At 36.0% G+C, this 19,610-nt stretch overlaps 3 protein-coding genes across 3 annotated transcripts; 1 reads left to right on the top strand and 2 right to left on the bottom strand.

Annotated features, from left to right (window-relative positions):
- Positions 1 to 10,314: 10,314 nt before the first annotated feature.
- Positions 10,315 to 15,730, bottom strand: LOC141426343 (torsin-1A-like). Its single transcript, XM_074085195.1, has 7 exons — positions 15,512 to 15,730; positions 15,054 to 15,396; positions 14,634 to 14,908; positions 13,969 to 14,120; positions 13,697 to 13,842; positions 13,145 to 13,292; positions 10,315 to 11,450 (listed from the first exon to the last, which is right to left on the bottom strand). Exons 2-7 carry the CDS (start codon positions 15,253 to 15,255, stop codon positions 11,267 to 11,269), a joined length of 1,107 nt encoding a protein of 368 aa, XP_073941296.1. The 5' UTR covers positions 15,256 to 15,396; positions 15,512 to 15,730; the 3' UTR covers positions 10,315 to 11,266.
- Positions 15,731 to 16,162: 432 nt separating this feature from the next.
- Positions 16,163 to 17,375, top strand: LOC141438389 (DNA repair protein XRCC2-like). The gene has a single exon (XM_074102252.1). It carries the CDS (start codon positions 16,516 to 16,518, stop codon positions 17,299 to 17,301), a length of 786 nt encoding a protein of 261 aa, XP_073958353.1. The 5' UTR covers positions 16,163 to 16,515; the 3' UTR covers positions 17,302 to 17,375.
- A 53-nt stretch (positions 17,376 to 17,428) lies between these two features.
- On the bottom strand, positions 17,429 to 19,596 carry por (Protein-serine O-palmitoleoyltransferase por). Its single transcript, XM_074102243.1, has one exon. The coding sequence runs from the start codon at positions 19,295 to 19,297 to the stop codon at positions 17,969 to 17,971; it is 1,329 nt and encodes a 442-aa protein (XP_073958344.1). The 5' UTR covers positions 19,298 to 19,596; the 3' UTR covers positions 17,429 to 17,968.
- Positions 19,597 to 19,610: the final 14 nt, after the last annotated feature.

Here is a 19,610-nt window from a genome sequence, read left to right as displayed (position 1 = left end):
ATGGAATCGTTGTAAGATGTTCTTTGGCTACGAATCACTAAAACGTGAGAAATAAGAATTTTAGCAAAAAAGTAAAACCACCTCAAAAAAATCAAAAAATAACGGAAAATGGAAACCGACTACAAAACCCTTGAAAATATTTTTTCTAGGTACCTACTAGCTCGAAGTCAGTGACTCACCACGACCCAGCAGGAATGGAACCCATAGTTATGTACGTGAGGTGCCTAGTTTTGTGATTGCGCAAAATTTTTATACGTTAGGCTTCTCAAACTTACTTCAAAGTGAGTAATGTTATTTTTTTTAGGCAGGTAACTAGTTTCTACTTTCATGCATGAATTTGGACTTAACTAGGATATAACAGCCGGATTTAATCGTAAAGGGTACATTTGCTTATGTTTTGAATGCCTATTGCGTATTAATACTCATTTTTTACCTTTTCAAAATTCAAATTCGAGGCTTCTCATAAGCGCTTCCGTTTTCCTGGACTTATTCGGACACTATATTTGTTCGGCAGTAATTTGATAAATTCTCTGTTCCTGATACATTTATTAGCCATTCACTGTTCCGCCTCGCAATGCGTGTTCTATCAATGTGTTGATATTTTTACATAACTTTCGGTCTGTTTTTATATAAACTGTGATTGTTTATTTTTTTTTGTCCACCTTTTAGCGGTTTAAAAGTTTAATAAACAATATTTGTGAAACTAAATTCTACGTTGTTTAATTTATGCCGGCCTGGCTAAGGTCTACGGGCATCTGTGCTCATGGGCTTTTAGTTTTGCTGCAACACCTAGAAAAATATTTTCAAGTGTTTTGTAGTCTGTTCCATTTTCCGTTATTTATTTTTTTGGAGTCGGTTTTATGTTTTAAAATGTTATATGAAGTCTGAGGTGATTTATAAATGAGGGCGTGCAGTCGCTAGTCGAAAAATTCATTACGGACGCATGAAGGAAGAGAGAGCGCAGACAGTGCCGGGCTCGCACCGGCTAAAAAAATCCGGCTGCATATCCCCAACTCTCCTCTGAAACTTACTACGGACTTGTACTATTACTAAGGCCTGTATTCACTTTGATTAGTGATTTAGTGCAGGTGCTTAGTGATTAGGAGAAAACACTGATTAGAAACGTGTTCTATTTTTTTGCGAGTGGACTGCGAGTAGCCTTGTCCCGCGCGCCTCCCTTCCCTTCACTCGCAGCGTGCCTGCCACTAAACACGTCTGGACAACAGTTGTTAGTGTTTAGCGGTTTAACATCACTACGCATATCTTATTATTTTTTATTTTTTATTTTAATCACTCGCACCTACTAATCACCTGCACTTGCACTAATCAAAGTGAATACTGCCTTTATTCTGTGCTACGGGGAGGAGAGGGTTGAAGGGGTTTTCTTGTCTCACCTACTGGCTACTCTGAAATAGCTAAGATTCCGAGACGAGACCGTGGCACCTCCGTGCACAGATTATGATGTAGAAACAAAACGAAGTAAGCAAGGTAAAAACAGTTTTATTCAACCTCTTGATACAGTTTGTGCGTTACATCTTTGTTGAAAAAATAAATAGACACAAGGAAAAAAACTACCAATAAGCATTAGGTGTAGAGGTCCATCACTACTTTGATAGGACATCCCTAAATCAAAATGTCATGTTTGACAGAAGCGAAATAGATAGAAAAGCAAGTTGTGCTAATAATAGAATTAATCGAATCGAATCTAAGTTTGTAAACAGGAAATAAATAATAAAGACATTTCTTTATATCAAGATTTTAATTGTAAAAGTCCGACAGTATTTATTGGCGACGAGTCCGGACGAATTCACGCGTAATCACGTAAAAACGCATGGAAAGGAAACATGTTACAAGATTATGGCGTCGGGACATCGGGTCCCAAATTCAATCCATATGAAGACGCCAACACCATACCAGAGCGGTGGCGGGTATGGAGAACAAATTTTCAATATTATATTGATGGCCAGATAGGGCTCAGCGACAAGCAGAAAGTGGCAAGATTGCTTCACCAGGCAGGCACCGAACTACAAGAAATTTATGAAAGCATTAAAGATGTTGAGGCGGAAGGTAATACCGAGTATGATAGATGCATCAAACGATTAAATTCGCATTTAGATCCGGAAGTTAATACAAATTTTGAAAGGCAAAAGTTTAGAAACTTGCAAAAGGAAAACCAAGAGTCAATGGAACAGTTCATACTAAGACTACGCAAACAAGCCAGGTATTGCGGGTTCTCAAACGTTGACGAAGCATTAATTGATCAGCTCATAGAAAAATGTACAGATTTGCATTTAAAAAGAAAATTTTTAAGAAAAGGAAATGAGTTAACATTAAACAAAGCACTGGAAATATCTAGGTTATATGAAATGGAAAAACAAATGTGTGATCCAGTTATTAAACAAGAGCCAGAAAATCCAGACATAAATAAAGTTTTCAGTTTAGAATGTTACAGATGCGGCCAAAAAGGTCACATGGCCAAAAGTACAGAGTGCGGAGCAATGAATGAAAAGTGTAATAAATGTGGCATCAAAGGACACTTTGCCAAGTGCTGCAGAACAAAGGTGCTTTTTAAGAAATCACAGGATGCTAGGAAGAAGAAGAAGAAGACTATAAGATACATTGTGGAATCCGGTTCAGATACCTCTGATTCTTCAGACAATGATAGTGATAGTGAGTGTGAAAACAGCAATGGAAAGTCTATAAATTCAGTTTTCACAATAAACTCTAACAGCAGTGACCGAAAGTTTAAAGTAAGAATAAATAATCAGGTAAATTGCAATTTTATTATAGACTCAGGTGCTTCTATAAATATTATTGATAAACATACATTTAAAAAATTAGTAAAGACAGGTTTTTCAGGAAAATTGATTGTTGATAATCATCAAAAATATTATACCTATGGAGGTGCAGAGGTGTCACAGCTGGGATGTTTCAAAGCCCTTTTGTTTTCCCCAGATAGTAACTTGGAAGTAACGTCAAACATTTTGGTATTTAACGGTTGTGGCCCATCCCTGCTTAGCAGACACACCTCTGAACAGCTTGGTTTGCTTAGAGTGGGACCTCTCAAAGTCAATCTTATTATGTCAGATCCTCTTACAAAGGACACTGTCAATAAAGAATATCCAAACATCTTCAATGGTATTGGTAAACTTAAAGATTTTAAATTGAATATTCCTGTTGACCCAAACGTTAAGTTGGTTGCGCAACCTGTTAGGCGACAGCCATTCAATGTAAGAGATACAGAACAAAAACTTATTAAGGAACTACTAGACAACAATATTATCGAACCTGTTACAGGACCAACCCCTTGTGTGTCTCCCTCACACATAGTGAAGAAGAAAGAAGAAGGCCAGTTCAGGTTGGTAGTCGATATGAGAAAGGCAAATGAAGCAGTAATGAGAGAGCGTGTTCCACTACCAACCTTTGAAGAATTGCTGGCGGATCTCAATGGCTGTAAGTACTTCTCCACCATTGACCTCAAATCGGGTTACCATCAGTTAGAGCTGGATGAAGAGTCGAGGGATATAACTGTTTTCAGTTCCAGCTTAGGACTATTTAGATACAAACGTTTATTTTTTGGCATACGGTGTGCGTCTGAAATGTTCCAACGAGTTATCGCCCATCTATTGCAAGGGATAGAAGGAGTGGCCAATAGCCAAGATGACATACGTGTTGGTGGACAAACAAGGGAACAACATGATTTAAGACTTCGACAGGTACTAAATCGTTTACATCAAGCAGGTTTGACTCTTAATGAAAAAAAGTGCTCATTTGGTGTTACAGAAATAACTTTCCTAGGTCATCACATTTCACAAAACGGGATAAAACCAACAATGACAAACAAACAGGTGGTGCAAGATTTCAGAGCTCCACAGAATAAAGCGGAAGTAAGAAGTTTTCTTGGACTGGTGAATTTTTCTGCCAGATTTATACCAAACTACAGTACTATTACTGAACCATTACGCAGTCTAATAAAGAAGGACACAGATTTTATATGGAATCGGGAGCATGAAGAGGCTTTTCAAGAGTTAAAAAGGTTAATAACGTCAGCTCCAGCTCTGGGTTTTTATGATAAAGATGCTGAAACTACTCTGGTCACAGATGCAAGCCCGGTAGGAGTAGCAGCTGTTTTAATACAACACCAAACTGTAAAAGGGGAAAAACAGCCCATAGTCATAAAGTACATTAGTAAGGCTTTGTCTTCAACAGAACAAAGATACTCACAAACTGAAAAGGAGGCTTTAGCTATTGTGTGGGCCTGTGAAAGTTTATATATGTACTTGATGGGCAAACAATTTAAAATCATATCAGACCACAAGCCTTTAGAAATTATATACTCACCAAATTCTAACCCAAGTGCTCGTATCCAAAGATGGGTTTTAAGGCTTCAACCCTTCACATTCAAGGTCATATATAAGCCAGGCAAAAGCAATATTGCTGATGCAGTATCAAGGTTGCTAGATACCAGTAATGTGTCCAGGAAAACAACTGAAGATGATGAGGACAAATTTTTACTTGCTATGATAGAAACATGTGTGAAGGCCATTACTACAAATGAGATAAGAGAAGCTACTCTTAAAGATGAAGAATTGATAAAATTAAAAGAGGCTATAGAAAAGGATATTTGGACCAAAGACTTAAGAAAATATGAGTTGATTAAAATAGAGCTCTGTGTTGTAGATGACGTTATTCTCAGAGGAACTAGACTCATAATACCTAAGCAAATGGTACCAAGCATACTAGAAATTGGTCATGAAGGTCATCTAGCTGCTAATTCTATGAAAGCTAAATTAAGAAGCAGAGTCTGGTGGAAGGGTATGGATGGAGACATTGCATACTGGTGTGACACATGTGAAGGTTGCCGGCTAGTTGGACGAGGTGCTCCTCCAGAACCAATGGTACCCACTCAACTACCCCAGCGAGTTTGGCAGCTGGTTGCAATTGATTTCCTTGGCCCATTGCCTTCAGGACATTACCTTCTTTTTATTGTTGACTATTACAGCAGGTATTTTGAAGTCAAGATATTGAAACAGCAGACAGCGGAGGCAACTGTTGGGACATTGGAGAGGATAATATGCAGAGAGGGAATTATGGAGGAAATTGTTTGCGACAATGGGCCTGCCTTTATTGGCGAAAGATTCACAGAGTTCTTAAACACCTATGGAATAAAGCTGAGACATACTACACCATTATGGCCTCAAGCTAATGGAGAGGTAGAGAGACAAAACCGCAATGTTTTGCGGAGATTGCGAATTGCACAAGGTTTAAAGCAGGATTGGAAAAGAGAGCTGATGATATATTTATCTGCATATCGTTCCACTCCACACAGTACCACTGGCTTGGCTCCTGGAAATGTATTCAGAGGAAGAAACTTAAAAACTAAGATTCCAGAACTGACACAAAGCATTGATTTGGCAGATGAAGAGATGCGAGATATGGACAGATTAAAGAAGTATGGATACAAACTATATGCTGATAAAAAAAGGCATGCTAAAACATCTGAGATCCAACCAGGTGACAAAGTTTTGGTGAGACAAAGAAAAGAAAATAAATTAAGTACATCATTTTCTCCAACAGAACATACAGTAATCTGGAAGAATGGGAATTCTGTGGCAGCTCAATCTCCTGAAGGAAAAATAGTGAGGAGGAATTCATCCCACTTCCAGCCTGTAAAGGAGAGAGATCTCAGTAGGTTTGACACAAACAGCACCTTACCAGGACATGAGAATGAAACAAATGAAGTTCAAAGACGGGAAACAGAAGTGACACTAGATGGAACAACTGATCAGAGTGACTTGACTGACTCCTTATACCGGACTAAGACTTTACCTCAGCGACAGAGACAAACTCCTCTCAAATATAAAGATTTTGTTCTGGGTCTCATTATAGAAACTATGGAGTCCTAAAATTGTATTTTATATAACCGTAGGACATACTCAGTATGTATTGTGAACTTTTGTTCTCAGTGATGCCAAGGTTTATTAAATTTGTTTAGCCGTAGGACATGCTCTGTATGTATTGAGAACTTATGTTCTCAGTGATACCAAGGCTTATTTAATTTGTTTCTTGATTGTATCTTCTAAAATTATTATTAATTAATATGTCTTAGAGTTGCTAATAGATCTTGTTAGACTGGCAAATTACTGAGGTGATTTATATCTCCCTAATGTAAAATTGTATCTGAAAGGCACTTATAAAAAAACAATTATGTTTTCCTTCGTAACTGTTAATTAAATATAAAGTTCTTATCTTCATAAAGAAAGAAAGGGATTGTAGAGGTCCATCACTACTTTGATAGGACATCCCTAAATCAAAATGTCATGTTTGACAGAAGCGAAATAGATAGAAAAGCAAGTTGTGCTAATAATAGAATTAATCGAATCGAATCTAAGTTTGTAAACAGGAAATAAATAATAAAGACATTTCTTTATATCAAGATTTTAATTGTAAAAGTCCGACATTAGGTACCTACATTGCGGCGTCTGATTGATCACTTTAATTAGTTAGTACTACATCCTGCAATGTATTGCTGCGGATCGATGTGTCCGGGATTTTGTTTGTCGAATTATTAAAATGGCTGACAAAACCGTTATGGGTAGAGTTCAAAAGTTGAAAAATGTTAACCGTAATAAACCATGCAAATGACAGACTGGAGAAACTTCTTTTGTCCACGAAAATTGCCCAATTTCAGTTCTACAACAAAGTTTTGACCGTATGGTCAATAGTTTGTAAATGTTCGTACTATTTTTAACCCCCGACGCAAAAAGAGGGGTGTTATAAGTTTGACCGCTGTGTGTCTGTCTGTCAGCTCTTAAACGGGTGGACCGATTTGAATGCGATATTTGAAAGCAGGTTTTCTAGCGATGGTTCTTAGACATGTTTCATCAAAATCAGTTCAGCCGTTTTTAAGATATTGAACTTTGAAGTGACAAAGTCGGGGGTTTTCCAACTTTTAGTTGGGTTATAGGTTATTCATTAAATAGGTGGTACCTATTGGTGTTATTGTATCGAACTTTTTGAACTTCATCACCAGTTTTGTAAATTAAAAACTCAATTTATTAAATTAGTATTTATAAGTATGTACAACACAATCGCTCAGTAAACAAAGATAAGTAAGAGAAATAATAGACTATTGTCGAATGAAATTCGGACTCGTGATGGAACCATCTCACACTAAACGTCATCCTAACTGATTTATTTTAGAAAAACAATGTAGAAATCAAGAATTTTCAATGAAAACTTGAAATATACATTATATTTATTTTTACAAATAAAAACTCAATCTTACTTATCCTTATTCAGTTATTAACGTCACAATTTTACAAATGAACTAAGGTAGTAACAAAATAAATAGATTTTAAAGGAATGCAAACCTGCGTGTAAAATGATTTCCTAACTGATTAATACTAAAACATCTTATAACAACAGAGCACAATATACGAGAAGACAAAACCACAGATGGTTCAAAATGTAAGGTTTTGTACTAGCTGTTCGCGAAGAATTCGTTTGCTATCCCGAGAGAACTATGCAACTTTCCGAGATAAAATTATTCTATATCAGAATTTTCAATGAAAACTTTTGAAATATACATTATATTTATTTTTACAAATAAAAACTGAATCTTACTTATCCTTATTCAGTTATTAACGTCACAATTTTACAAATGAACTAGGTATTAACAAAATAAATAGATTTTAAAGGAATGCAAACCTGCGTGTAAAATGATTTCATAACTGATTTGATTTCACTACATCCAGACACAGAAATAAATATCAAAATAGGAGACAAGGGTCACTAACGTATCACGTGTTCGAAACATGTCGAGCATACCCGGCATTAAGAAAAAAAAAGTTTGCCACTTTTTTCTTGTTTTGCTCTAGGTAGTACCTATCCGGGCTATTGTGCCAGAAGATGCATCAGAGAAAATGACATTTTAATAACATACATTTAGGGGCGCGTTTAGTACGACCCCGTATTTCTCGTCGCGGAACGAACGACAACACTGCACGACCTGATAATTCAATCCCTTATGACAATAACGTGAAGGTTTAAATTATCACGTCGAATTGCCTCACCCAAATAAAGTTTTTACGCCGCTTTGCGGCGGCGCTACTAATATAATACAAGAGCAACCGTCAAATAAAAACGTAATTAATACAGGAAGGAATTTTTAATGCCACCTGGGCCCAGTTTCTCGAAGCATATACGTATGTCTAATGATATTAGTGATTTGTCTAATTTTTTCATACAATTTATGAAAACAACAACATTAATATTATAATATGCTTTGAGAAACAGGGCCCTGAAGGGAAGTACTCTCAATACTGAAGATAGAAAAATGTACTCAAAGGAAACGTTCTTTTATATTTTCTGAAGATATAAAATCGCATTCAAAGATTTTTCGATTTATGCCATAGCCCATAAAAGTATGGCGTTTTTTTTTCTATGGTCTGTTCGCCGGGTTTTATTTCTAACATACAGTCGAGTGCAAAAATAAGTATTCATTCGAACCATTCAAAAATAAGCTACTACAGCCTTATTGCGTCGGAATAAGTGTCTGTGGTACATATTTTTGAAACTTCGAATAAGTTCATATTTTTATAATTGACCCTTTCAGTAAATTTTCCTACTTCCAGCATTTAAACTACTCTCCTACTAATTGCCTTTAAAAAAATCTACTGTGTTTAGGTATTTATTAAAATTAACGTATACCTAGGTCGATCCACGAGAGCTGAATCGACCTGTACCGTCTGTACCTATCTAGGCAGTTAGTTACATTTAATAAAAAAACGTCACAACAACGAAAAATCCACACAATATAACTTACACAACGCGTATCTACATTCACATTATATAAAAATAGTTTTTGCCTACGATTTCATCTCCACAGAATTTATAGCAGTAATGAAGATTGAAGAGTTAACCCGCACTAAGAAATATTAATGAAGAATTACTAAATGCGACATCTGATCGCGGCCAGTGTCAACGCAGGTTTCAAAGTCTTCGTCGCTAAAGCAACCGTGCCTTAAGACTAAGGGCTGTTTCACCATCCATTAATTAGTTTTAACTGACGGTTAAATGTGATACGGCATCAATATTTAACCGTCAGTTAACACTAATCAATGGATGGTGAAACAGCCCCCAAGGAACGCTTATCGATTGTACAGGATTATCGATTATTACGGTGTATATACTACTTCAGGGTTTCTCAAACTTATGGCTCCACGTACCCCTGTTAAAGTTTCTAGACGACAGCGAACCCCTACCTCCCCCCAAAGAAAGTAATAAAACTGGCTGTTGGAGAAACCAAGTTTATTTTTATTTCAATCATCATGATAATATAATGTATATAATTTATTTCAATAAAAGGTAACAAATATAGGTAAAAATCGTCTTGCCAACGAAAATACAAACTGAAACAAACAACAACAAATAACAAACACATAAGTAACAAATTTGGAGTTGAAATAAAAAAATACAAGACTCCAAAAACCAATCTTAATCATCTTGCCAGTCTTGCAGCCACCATCACGTAAGCCTTGTCACGAACCCCCTACCGTCGAATAGCGAACCCTAGGGTTTCGCGTACCCCACTTTGAGAAACCCTGTACTACTTCATCCGTACCGCGGGTCATGGATTCCTACATATAAAATTACAGTACTACAGCCCTTTACATGTGATTTAATGAAAAGTAAACTAACAAATGTTAGCACGTATTTTAAGCCTAATATTAATAGGAATCCTAGCTGCAAAATTCATATTGAATATTCAGTCATAAATCAAAAAATGACTGTCAAAAAAACTTCTTTTACCTTAGCTATTACACATGTAGTGAGATTTTTCGCTACTGTCCCCAACCCTCACACACACCTAAGGCCTAAGTCAAGTGAGGATTTTGTTACAACATATTGTTCTTTACCTTCTGTATGTATATAATCTGATCCTTCACGAAGCCACGCCCCTCTTAATTTTTTGAGTGTAGTTGTAAATATATACAGGGTGTTCGGCACATGGACCGTCAAATTTTTTTGGAATATTGTTGGGGTTATTTGCTATCTTTTCACCGTTGGACCTTGGGTCCTAAGTGTCACGGTTTTGGAGATATGATTTTTTTTATGTTTTTCTCAAATTTCCCGAAATCCGCCTTTAAACGATCGTAACTTTTTTTATTAATGTATGTAAAATTATAATTGTTTGTATTCAATACTTGGTAATACATGCTTGTTGAAATAATAATAATTTTTATTATAATTCATAGTCTCAGATACAGTACGAGGATGTTTATTCCAAAAAAATACTGTTTGTGTGAAAAAATCCTACTTCGAAAATCAATTATTAAAATACAAAAGACAATTGAGTAGTTCATTTTCTTTAAATGACTTTTCTAGGTTATGAATGACCTTTCTAGCGATATGCTACACATTGATAAAAAATAAATCTAAGTCAAATTACGGGGGTATTCCGTCGCCAGGGCGGAAATTGTTCGGAGTCAGCGAGTAAAGCAACTTTATTTTTATGATCTTTTTTTTTATAAAGGGTTGGAAAAATTGAACTTTATTTAATACTTAACTGTGTTCTAGTTAATATGTATCTTCTAACTGTTCTCCCGTTACATGTCGTAGATTTCACAATGTTAATACCAATGTCTACACACAACGAAAGACTGGACTCAATGCAGTGGGCAGTTTGAATCTTCAAATTGCAACAAAACGATTTTTTGACTGATTGCGAAAATTAACTACGCCGGTTTGCCCCATTCGTATTTCAAATTCAGTACGATTTTATTCATTTTCGAATAAAATTTGAAAAATTTATCAAGATAGGTACACATATTTTGTGGTTCCTTCCCATGTTCTAATGTATAAAATTTAAAGCTGAGAAGCGTGATAGTATCCACTTCTACAATGTAGGTATAGTAACTTGAAATGAGGAGCATATTTATATTACGTCACATATTATTATTTAGAAGGGGGGGTACCGGCGACTTTGTGACACAAGAAGAGATTTTTATAATAAATGTGACAAGGACACACATAAATAAATAAGAAAATGCATGTGGACCCGTAAATTATGCGCGTCAACATCTAAAACTGTGATGAAATCATATAGGTACGCATCAATGCACGTTAATATTAAATAGTACAACACTTGACAGCTCTGCTGTGCCCATTGTATAAGAGGCAATGGTTTATGTTAAGAACTAACTTAACAGTGTTAATAAGGTACATAGAAGATTGGGACATATTTCCACTTAAACACGATTTCTTAAATTATCACATTAATCCTCGTGGCAGGAGGAAAGCATTCGTATTTACAATTCACTTTGGGTGCTTTCGCCTTGTATTTTTGTACAACATAGGGAATGTGTTTAGTGAATCTTTTGCAGCCGTTGTTAGCGAATATCGGTTGCTCCTCGGTCGGTCCGTATGTTATCACCGTCATCGCATCCCTGTGAAATATAAAATGAAACCTTTACCTACTGTAAAAATCAGGTTTGGCACGATAAAATTATTTCAATTTATATCTAACTAGCGACCCGCCCCGGCTTCGCACGGCCAAAATAAAAAAAACCGGCCAAGTGCGGGTCGGACTTCCGTACCTGTACAACATTAGACATTAGCAAAAATGGACAAAAAAAACACGTTTGCCGTACGGGACCCCCTTAAATATTTATTCTATTTTAATTTAATTGTTTATTTTTAAAGTGAATTAAAACACAAATTAATATTTTGTGAATATTTCAAGCAACTACCTGTTGCCGTAAAGAGCACCCCTGAAATATTTATTTTATTCTGTTTTAAGTATTTGTTGTTATAGAGCGGCAACAGAAATACATCATCTGTGAAAATTTCAACTCTAGACGGTTCATGAGATACAGCCTAGTGACAGACAGACAGACAGTGGAGTCTTAGTAATAGGGTCCCGTTTTTATTACCCTTTCGGCACAGCACAGAGCTCTAAGAAGGTCTCTAATCGAGGGCACTTCACACACATTTTGCAGCGCCATTTCCCAAAAACAACACCCAACGTAACGTAACGTACGTACGTCAACGTAAGGTAGTTAATGCATTTTTTGGTTAGATTGATATTTTTAAATTGATAATATCTTTTGAATCTCTTGTCCGATTTGAAGAATTCAAAAAGTAATCTACAGGTATTGAAACCATCTTGAATATGAAACTGTTTAAGTATTTTGAAAAGGATTAATACAAAGGTATGGACTGGAGAACATGGTCTGATTTTAGTCGGCATATAAGTAGTTGTAGTGACATATCTACAATAGTTGGTCATATAGTATCGCGAAGTTTTTTGTAGATACTGATAGATTCTTTAATATTGTAGAACATTTTCTTGTTCTATCATCAAAAGTTTCCACAGCGCATGCGATGAAACGTATTTTATGGCAACTTTTTTACATTTTGAGGCACACTATTGAAGTTTTAGTACGGAACCCTAATTTTTTCTGGTAATAAATATTATAGCCTATGGCACTTTGGAATAATTTAGCATTCTAATAGTGAAAGAGTTGTTAAAATCGGTCCAGTAATTTTTGAGTTAATTCGTAACAAACATCCAAAAATCCAAATCTTTCCTCTTTATAATATTAGTATAGAGTAAGTATAGATGACAGAGGCGACGCAAGGCGTGGGCGAACGTGGGCCAGCGCGCACGGCCTCGCGGTCTAAGGGGCCTCGCGCCTCGAATGGTTCTTTTTTTTGATGCACATTTAAAAATCCGTCATTTAAATGTGTGGTGTTCCATCATAGGGCCTCGTAAATTTTTTCTTGCCCACGCCAAATTTAGGTCCTGCGCCGCCTAATGTTTTTTTTTTCAATAAATATCAATGATTTAAACAAATGAGTCTATTGTACAGGTTCCTATGCTAATGAAAATTGCATACAGTGTGCTGTTAGTGTGGAACTGCGGAAAGATAGGTAATTGACAGCTTTTTATTAAAAAAAAAAGCTATCACTCGATAGACGGCTAGTCTCTAAAATATTGCATTCTAAAATGAACTTTAGATTTAACACACGGAACTACCGGGTGCTACTCAAATCATGAAATTCAAATTTATCACAACCACCTAGTTGTCTATGATCAGTTCATTTTTCTCTTTAAAAGGGTTTAATATAGTGAACTTACGCCATCATGGCCTCCGAAGGGTCAAAAACCCCGTGGGCGCGTAGCTCTGCGCGTGCGCATTGCTCGACGTGCTGTTGCTCAAGCGGCAAGAAAGGGATGTAGTGGTCGATCAGGTGGTTCGCTATTGTGGACGATTTCTTGAAACCACCTGCGAATATAAAACAATTAAGCCCAACACACACAGACGACAGGTGCGGGTCGGTAGCGGGCCCGCGATGGGCGTATTTACATGGCGGTATATGGACGACATCGCACCGACGGCGCCGCCGCCTCTTGTCAAAGGATGCCGCGTGAGACGTACCGTATACAAGTGAATTTGGCAGTTTATATCGAGGTGCTGATACCGAAAATATGGCCGGTCGCCGATCCGACTCGGTCTCTGTGTGAATACGACGCGGCTCACGCGTCGGAAATGACCCAAGCCGCACACGCTCTATGTGCACGTTGCGCTTAAGGATTTGTTTTACCACTCTCTGTTGATCATCTCGGCCTATACATGCCCCACTGCTGGGACATATTCAAGCTGGGATGACTACAGAAATAAATAGATACCTGTGTAATAAGCAGTTTTTCTAATGATCGGCTCGAAGTTGTGGAATTCAACATTGTTCCTTCTAACTCCTTGAGCATAAAGATCAAGTAGAGTTGAAGCAATTTCTCCCCCACCAATGTTGGAGATGAAAATGAATATGCTGTCCCTGTAACAGGTTAAAAAGAAATATATTGGTAATTCAAAATTAACATGAGCAGGACATTATAATAAAAACTTCTAAAATTGGACTTTGCCTGTGAGTTACAGTAGAGGAAAGAAAAAAACAACTTACCTAAAGTCTACCCCATCTATAGCATGATGGTGGTCCAGCATGGGTTTAACAACCTCCAGGATGGAAGGGCACATGTCATGTATTTCATCAAATATTATCAGTGACGAAGGGCATTTTTTCACAATACTCACTACCTTGGCCAACACCTGTTTCTGAAAGTACATTTATTATGACAAGCTTATATTTAACTTACCATGTAATTAAAATCTTGGAAGTTGAATTAGACCCACTTCCAGTGGTTGGATTAGCTTGGAATTTGATGTATTCTAATAGGTTTGTTTTACAATACAAGAAGTTAACAAAAACGCTTGTATTACAAAATAATCTTGCCCCTTGCCATTCTTGGCGCAAAAGTGCCTTTAATGCTAGTGGCATTTCCACATTTGATAGCAGTGCCAGCAGCTATGGGCAGCATTTGCATCAGAAAATTAAAATTAATTGTTAATTAAAAAAGGCCAGGAGAGCAATATTAGGTATGAATAATTCATAAACATATATTTGAACTCTATTGCACGTATTGTTTTAAAGTTGATATAATATCACTGCACCTTCAGTGAATTCTTTTAAAAACAGACTTGATAAGTACTTTGAAGACAATTACACAAGTGAACAATGATATGCAAGCTGCCTGTGCATTATAAATAATAATAATAATATCTTCTTACTTTTTTTTCCTCCACATCTTCGCAATTGAAGTCTTTATCACCCATGAACATAGTAACATACTTGCTTTCTATTCCTTTCTTGTAGAGAGCCTCGGCTATCATAGTGGCAGCATAGTTTTTGCCAACCCCCGACCAACCATGCAAGCTGATGACCAGAGCTTTCCTATTACTCTTCATTTCACTGAGATATGCCTCTTTATGCGCACTGAGAATATTGCTTAATTCATTTACAAGTGGCTGCCCAAACATATGCTCAGCAAGGGATCGCTTCAATTCTGTAAAAAATAATTTCAATTGTCTTTGAAAACTACAATAGCAGTTATTAAGTTCTGAATAAGGACATTGCAAAGCAATTGTGACAAGAAAGATAATGTAAATGTAAACGTTTTATGAGCTATATTAAACAAAAAATTTACTTACTTTCTATATCATATGGCACATATTTTGCATTGCAACATTCTGTTAACTGACAATATGAGTTGTCCTTTATTACATCCCATTTGTACCAACCACCTGCCATAAAAGCTGCCCCCACTAAAGAGAAAGTTATTAACTCTGCGTTTATGCAGTTCAATATACTGCATAATATTATAAGAAGTAATAAAGTTTTTAAATATAACATAGCGGTATATTTTTGCCTGATAATTCTAGGATTTTTCGACTATAAACATATACAGCTATTTTTAATAATTTTCCAATATAATCCTTGTAAAGGTTTAATAGTATTTCAAAATCTTCACGAAGTATGTCTTTTTCCGGTGCACTGTAAAAAAACATGAAAATTACCACAAAAACATTGATATAGATTATCTTTATGTATGTTACGTTATCCTTCCAATTAATTTCGAAATAAAATCACTAAAGCAACTTGCTCTTACCTAAAGTGTTAATCAGGTAGTAGCAATTTTCTTTTCGAGTTTTATTCGAACGACCGACTTTATTCCCCTCATGAGCAGGGCTACTACGAAACTCTAAACTCGAAGTTCGTAACGTAATGTACCGTCTCTCTCGCTCTCGTATTAGTCATGTCAGAGGGACCGCACGACACGAACTTCGAATTTCGAATTTCGTAGTAGCCCTGCAGCCCCATGCGTGACAATCAATGATACTATGACATGACACTGACACCTACCTGCCACTTCGTTTCTTTTTTTTCACCTTAGGCCCATTTTCAATGGTAATAGAACTTAGCCCTTGCAGTCAAGTTCCAAAGAACTACATTTATTGCTATCGTACTATCGCCTTCTCTACATAAAACGAGTTTCTAACGAGAGTACTTTTTTTAAGTGTAGAATAATAAAAATCAACTAACCGAATTTCGTATGCTTGCAGACCAGCAGGGCTACTACGAAACTCGAAACTCGAAGTTCGTATCGTACCGCCCCTCTCGCTCTCGTATTAAATTGTATAAGTGTCAAAGGGACCGCACGACACGAACTTTGAGTTTCGTAGTAGCCCTGCAGGTTACGAGTCGTTGGCAGCACTGCTGCAAACCCCCTTGTCACTGTCTGTCAAGTTAAGTACTCAAAGCACCAAAATAAAAGCTGTTTTTTTATGTTTCGTGAGGGATTCGCGCTGTCATCGTTCATCCACCATCACCTCTCATATTTCGTTTTCTAGAATTTTTTTACCGTACAACGGCAAAAACTACTAGACACTGGCAAAATTGTCCTCCGATGGACAGAGCCATATTTTTTTAAAGAAACAACAACAACAACATGTTTCGTGAGAAAAAGTGATGTAAAAATTGTAAAACAAAACTAGATCTGACTGGCTGGTTTGAACAAAAAGCTGAGAAGGCGCGAAAATTTTAAAATAATAGTTTAGTCCATCGTTAAATACTTTATTCATTACTAGGTAATGAAAAGTTAACTTTTTTAAGATGGATGGAACTAAATTTAAAGTAGAATCTGGAATACAATTGCTTTCTAGACTAACTGCAAAGAAAACAAAAATTGAGAACTTTTATCCAAATTTATTTGGTTCAGGACCGAAATATGGTGATATTATTGAAATATTCAGCAACAGAAGCAGTTCCTTTTTACTGATTGATATTATTTGTGAGGCTCTACTTCCTATGGAATTAGGCGGTGCTGAATCCGGAGTTCTTATTTTAAATACAGATGGACACATCACACTACAAGCATTGACAGCATTGTTGCAGCTAAAACTTCTCTCTAGAAGAAAATTCAATTCTAATATAGAATGTACTGAAATGTTAAAGCAAGTTTTGGATAATTTGTACATACAAGATATTTTCGATGATTTTCAGTTGAATACTACTTTGCAAAAGTTAGACTATGTTTTAGCTCAGCATAACAATATTTCATTATGTATAATTGACACATTTACTGCTTTCTATTGGTCAGAGCACAGGTTCAAAATGGTAAAGATGGATTCTTACCTAAAAAAATTATTGCGAGTACTTCAAAAATCTACAAAGAGTCATGAAATAGCCATTATATATACAAGGCCCGATTACTTTAATTCAAGCAAAGATCAAAGAGACAATCTTGAAGCTTGTTGCGAAAATCCAACTGTAGAAAAAATAAACTGCAGAGTAGAACTACTATTTAATGAAGACAAGACTTGGACAGCAAATATTTCATTATTTAATAATAATTCCAAAAGGAATTTCAGATATGTCCATAATCAAATATATTGGTAATAAAGTTATTCAGTGAAATAAAAAAAATAAGTTGGTGAGAATTTCAGAATTTGTTTATTATTTTTATAATATAAACTTACTGTTTTAGCTAAAACATTTTTGTTCTATAAAAAATAAAAATAAAGTTAATACATGTTTCACTTTTTTGACTTAAATATAATAAGATTATAGTTAACTTAATAGCTGAAATATAGGTAAGAATACAAAAGGAGATCATTGTTATATAATTAATGTTGATGTATTTACAGCCCAGGGCATAAAATGTACGTTACCAAGGTGTCAAAAATATCTATACAAATATTTGATGCTGTGATTGTATAGATATTTATGCCCTCGACTGTACATGCCACTGATAGTCTACTGTGAATTGGGAAGATCATAACATGTTTGTGTAGTAATGCATAAATACCCTAAGTTTTTAATTGATTTTCAGAATTCCTAAAACTAAGTCCCCTTTCAGCTAGTAAATTGAAATATGATTTTTATCACAAGTGCAAAGTGTATACCTAAGTACCTTAAGTAGTTTGAGTGTAAAATGGTGTTAATTTCTATAAAAAGGGAAATAAGTACCTAACCTAAAGTTGCTTTAATTTATTAAAAAGGTCTGGCATATAGGAAGAAAAGGATACTTTGTCTATCCAACCTGAAAGCTTAATAGTTTATTAAATTACATCATTAAGTATATAATATATGTGAATGCTACCAGACCATGACTGAAATAGTTAAGATTCTCCCATTTGCTGAGGGTATGATGATATGAATAACCTGACTCTTGCACTGAAAATGATGCTTCAAACATAACTCCTAGGTAAGCCAGATGAATAATAGTAATCAGAGAAAATATAGTGTTAATAAACACAGCAAGAAAACTGTTCTTTTTGTGCCTGTGATGGCACACCTTTGCACAGGGGTTAGCTAAACAGCACACCTCTAACGCAGCTGCCACCTTGTATCGAAAATTGTACTCCACATATGAAAAAGTACCAATGCTTAGCAACACAGCCGCCAGCTGGAAGTTCAAACCATGAAGCAGTGATGACACTATGTAAGTTGTGAGCAGAGCAACAAAATGTCCATATGGTTGACATATTTTGAATATGTAGTTCTTAAGCCAGTGATGCATAGGCATATTCCAATAGATTACTACTTGTACAAGAGATCTAGGCAATTCAATGAAAAATGGTTTTGTTACAGACAGGTCTGAGTGACAATCATTTGTAAGACCAAAGCCTGCACTCAGCATGGTCACTACAGACATGCTTGACACAAAATAATGTGACATTCTAAATGCCTGTGCATCTCTGTAGGCTGCCAACCACCTTGTTATATCATCAGGTATATACCATGGAACAATACAGTTTGATAATACTAAAAATAGCATTGCAAGTGCAAGGTTACATACAATCAGCTTGATCCACCTTCTAGACAAGAACTTTACATCTAAATATGTGCTGTAGGAGTGGAATGAAATCCAAGGCCCCAGCATACAATTGGCAGGGCACATCATGTAACCTCCAAACTCAACAGGGTTGATCATGTTCTTAAACAAATTCCTGTCCAGATCTATGGCAATTGATATTATTTTCATCGCAGCTATCATTTGAATGCCCCGAATCTGCTGCCACATTTTTGGATTTAATACATAAACTTCACACAAGAGTAAGAATCCAATTGTGAGGACGCACACGATTAATCCTCTGCGCTTTCTAGTGATAAATGACAAAAACAGCATTATAATGTATGAACTGGCTGTTAATAATATAGTCCATACAATTGCAGCCCCAACATTGTAGTAGAGCAGAAAGGTTCCAATTACTAGAGACAAGCTATGCCTCACATTGTGCGGCAAAGGAACGTACTGTATAATGAGGCGCAAAATAACATTAGCTATAATCAAGTCTTTCGCAAATCGGAGGCCTTCATAGAGCGTCGGTTCACCACATAATGCAATGTATGTCCAAGTGTTTTCTTCGCTATAGTCATCTTCTTCGTACATTATTTCTTCGGGATTTATTTAACAATAAGTTTATTCAGTACTTTAATTTAAAAAGATGTTTCATTTAAATCCGCATACCGGCCTTTCGCGCCACATTACTGATGCAGTGAGTCCATTCTTATGACTTAATGTTTAATGATAATTAAACGTTTTATCAAAATAATATACCCTAGGTTATTGATTCGAAGAAAAATAATATTATAACAATATGAAATCGCACTATACACAAAAGGTTCCTTGTAGTGGGTCATGTCAAATTTGACAAAATTCTATCGACTTGTTTTTTTTTTGTAATGAGTGAACAGAGTGAAGT

The sequence above is a fragment of the Choristoneura fumiferana genome, chromosome Z, assembly GCF_025370935.1.
Source record: "Choristoneura fumiferana chromosome Z, NRCan_CFum_1, whole genome shotgun sequence".
Taxonomy (NCBI): domain Eukaryota; kingdom Metazoa; phylum Arthropoda; class Insecta; order Lepidoptera; family Tortricidae; genus Choristoneura; species Choristoneura fumiferana.
The sequence above is the reverse complement of the archived record's forward strand: the minus strand, read 5'-3'. Positions and strand labels throughout refer to the sequence as shown.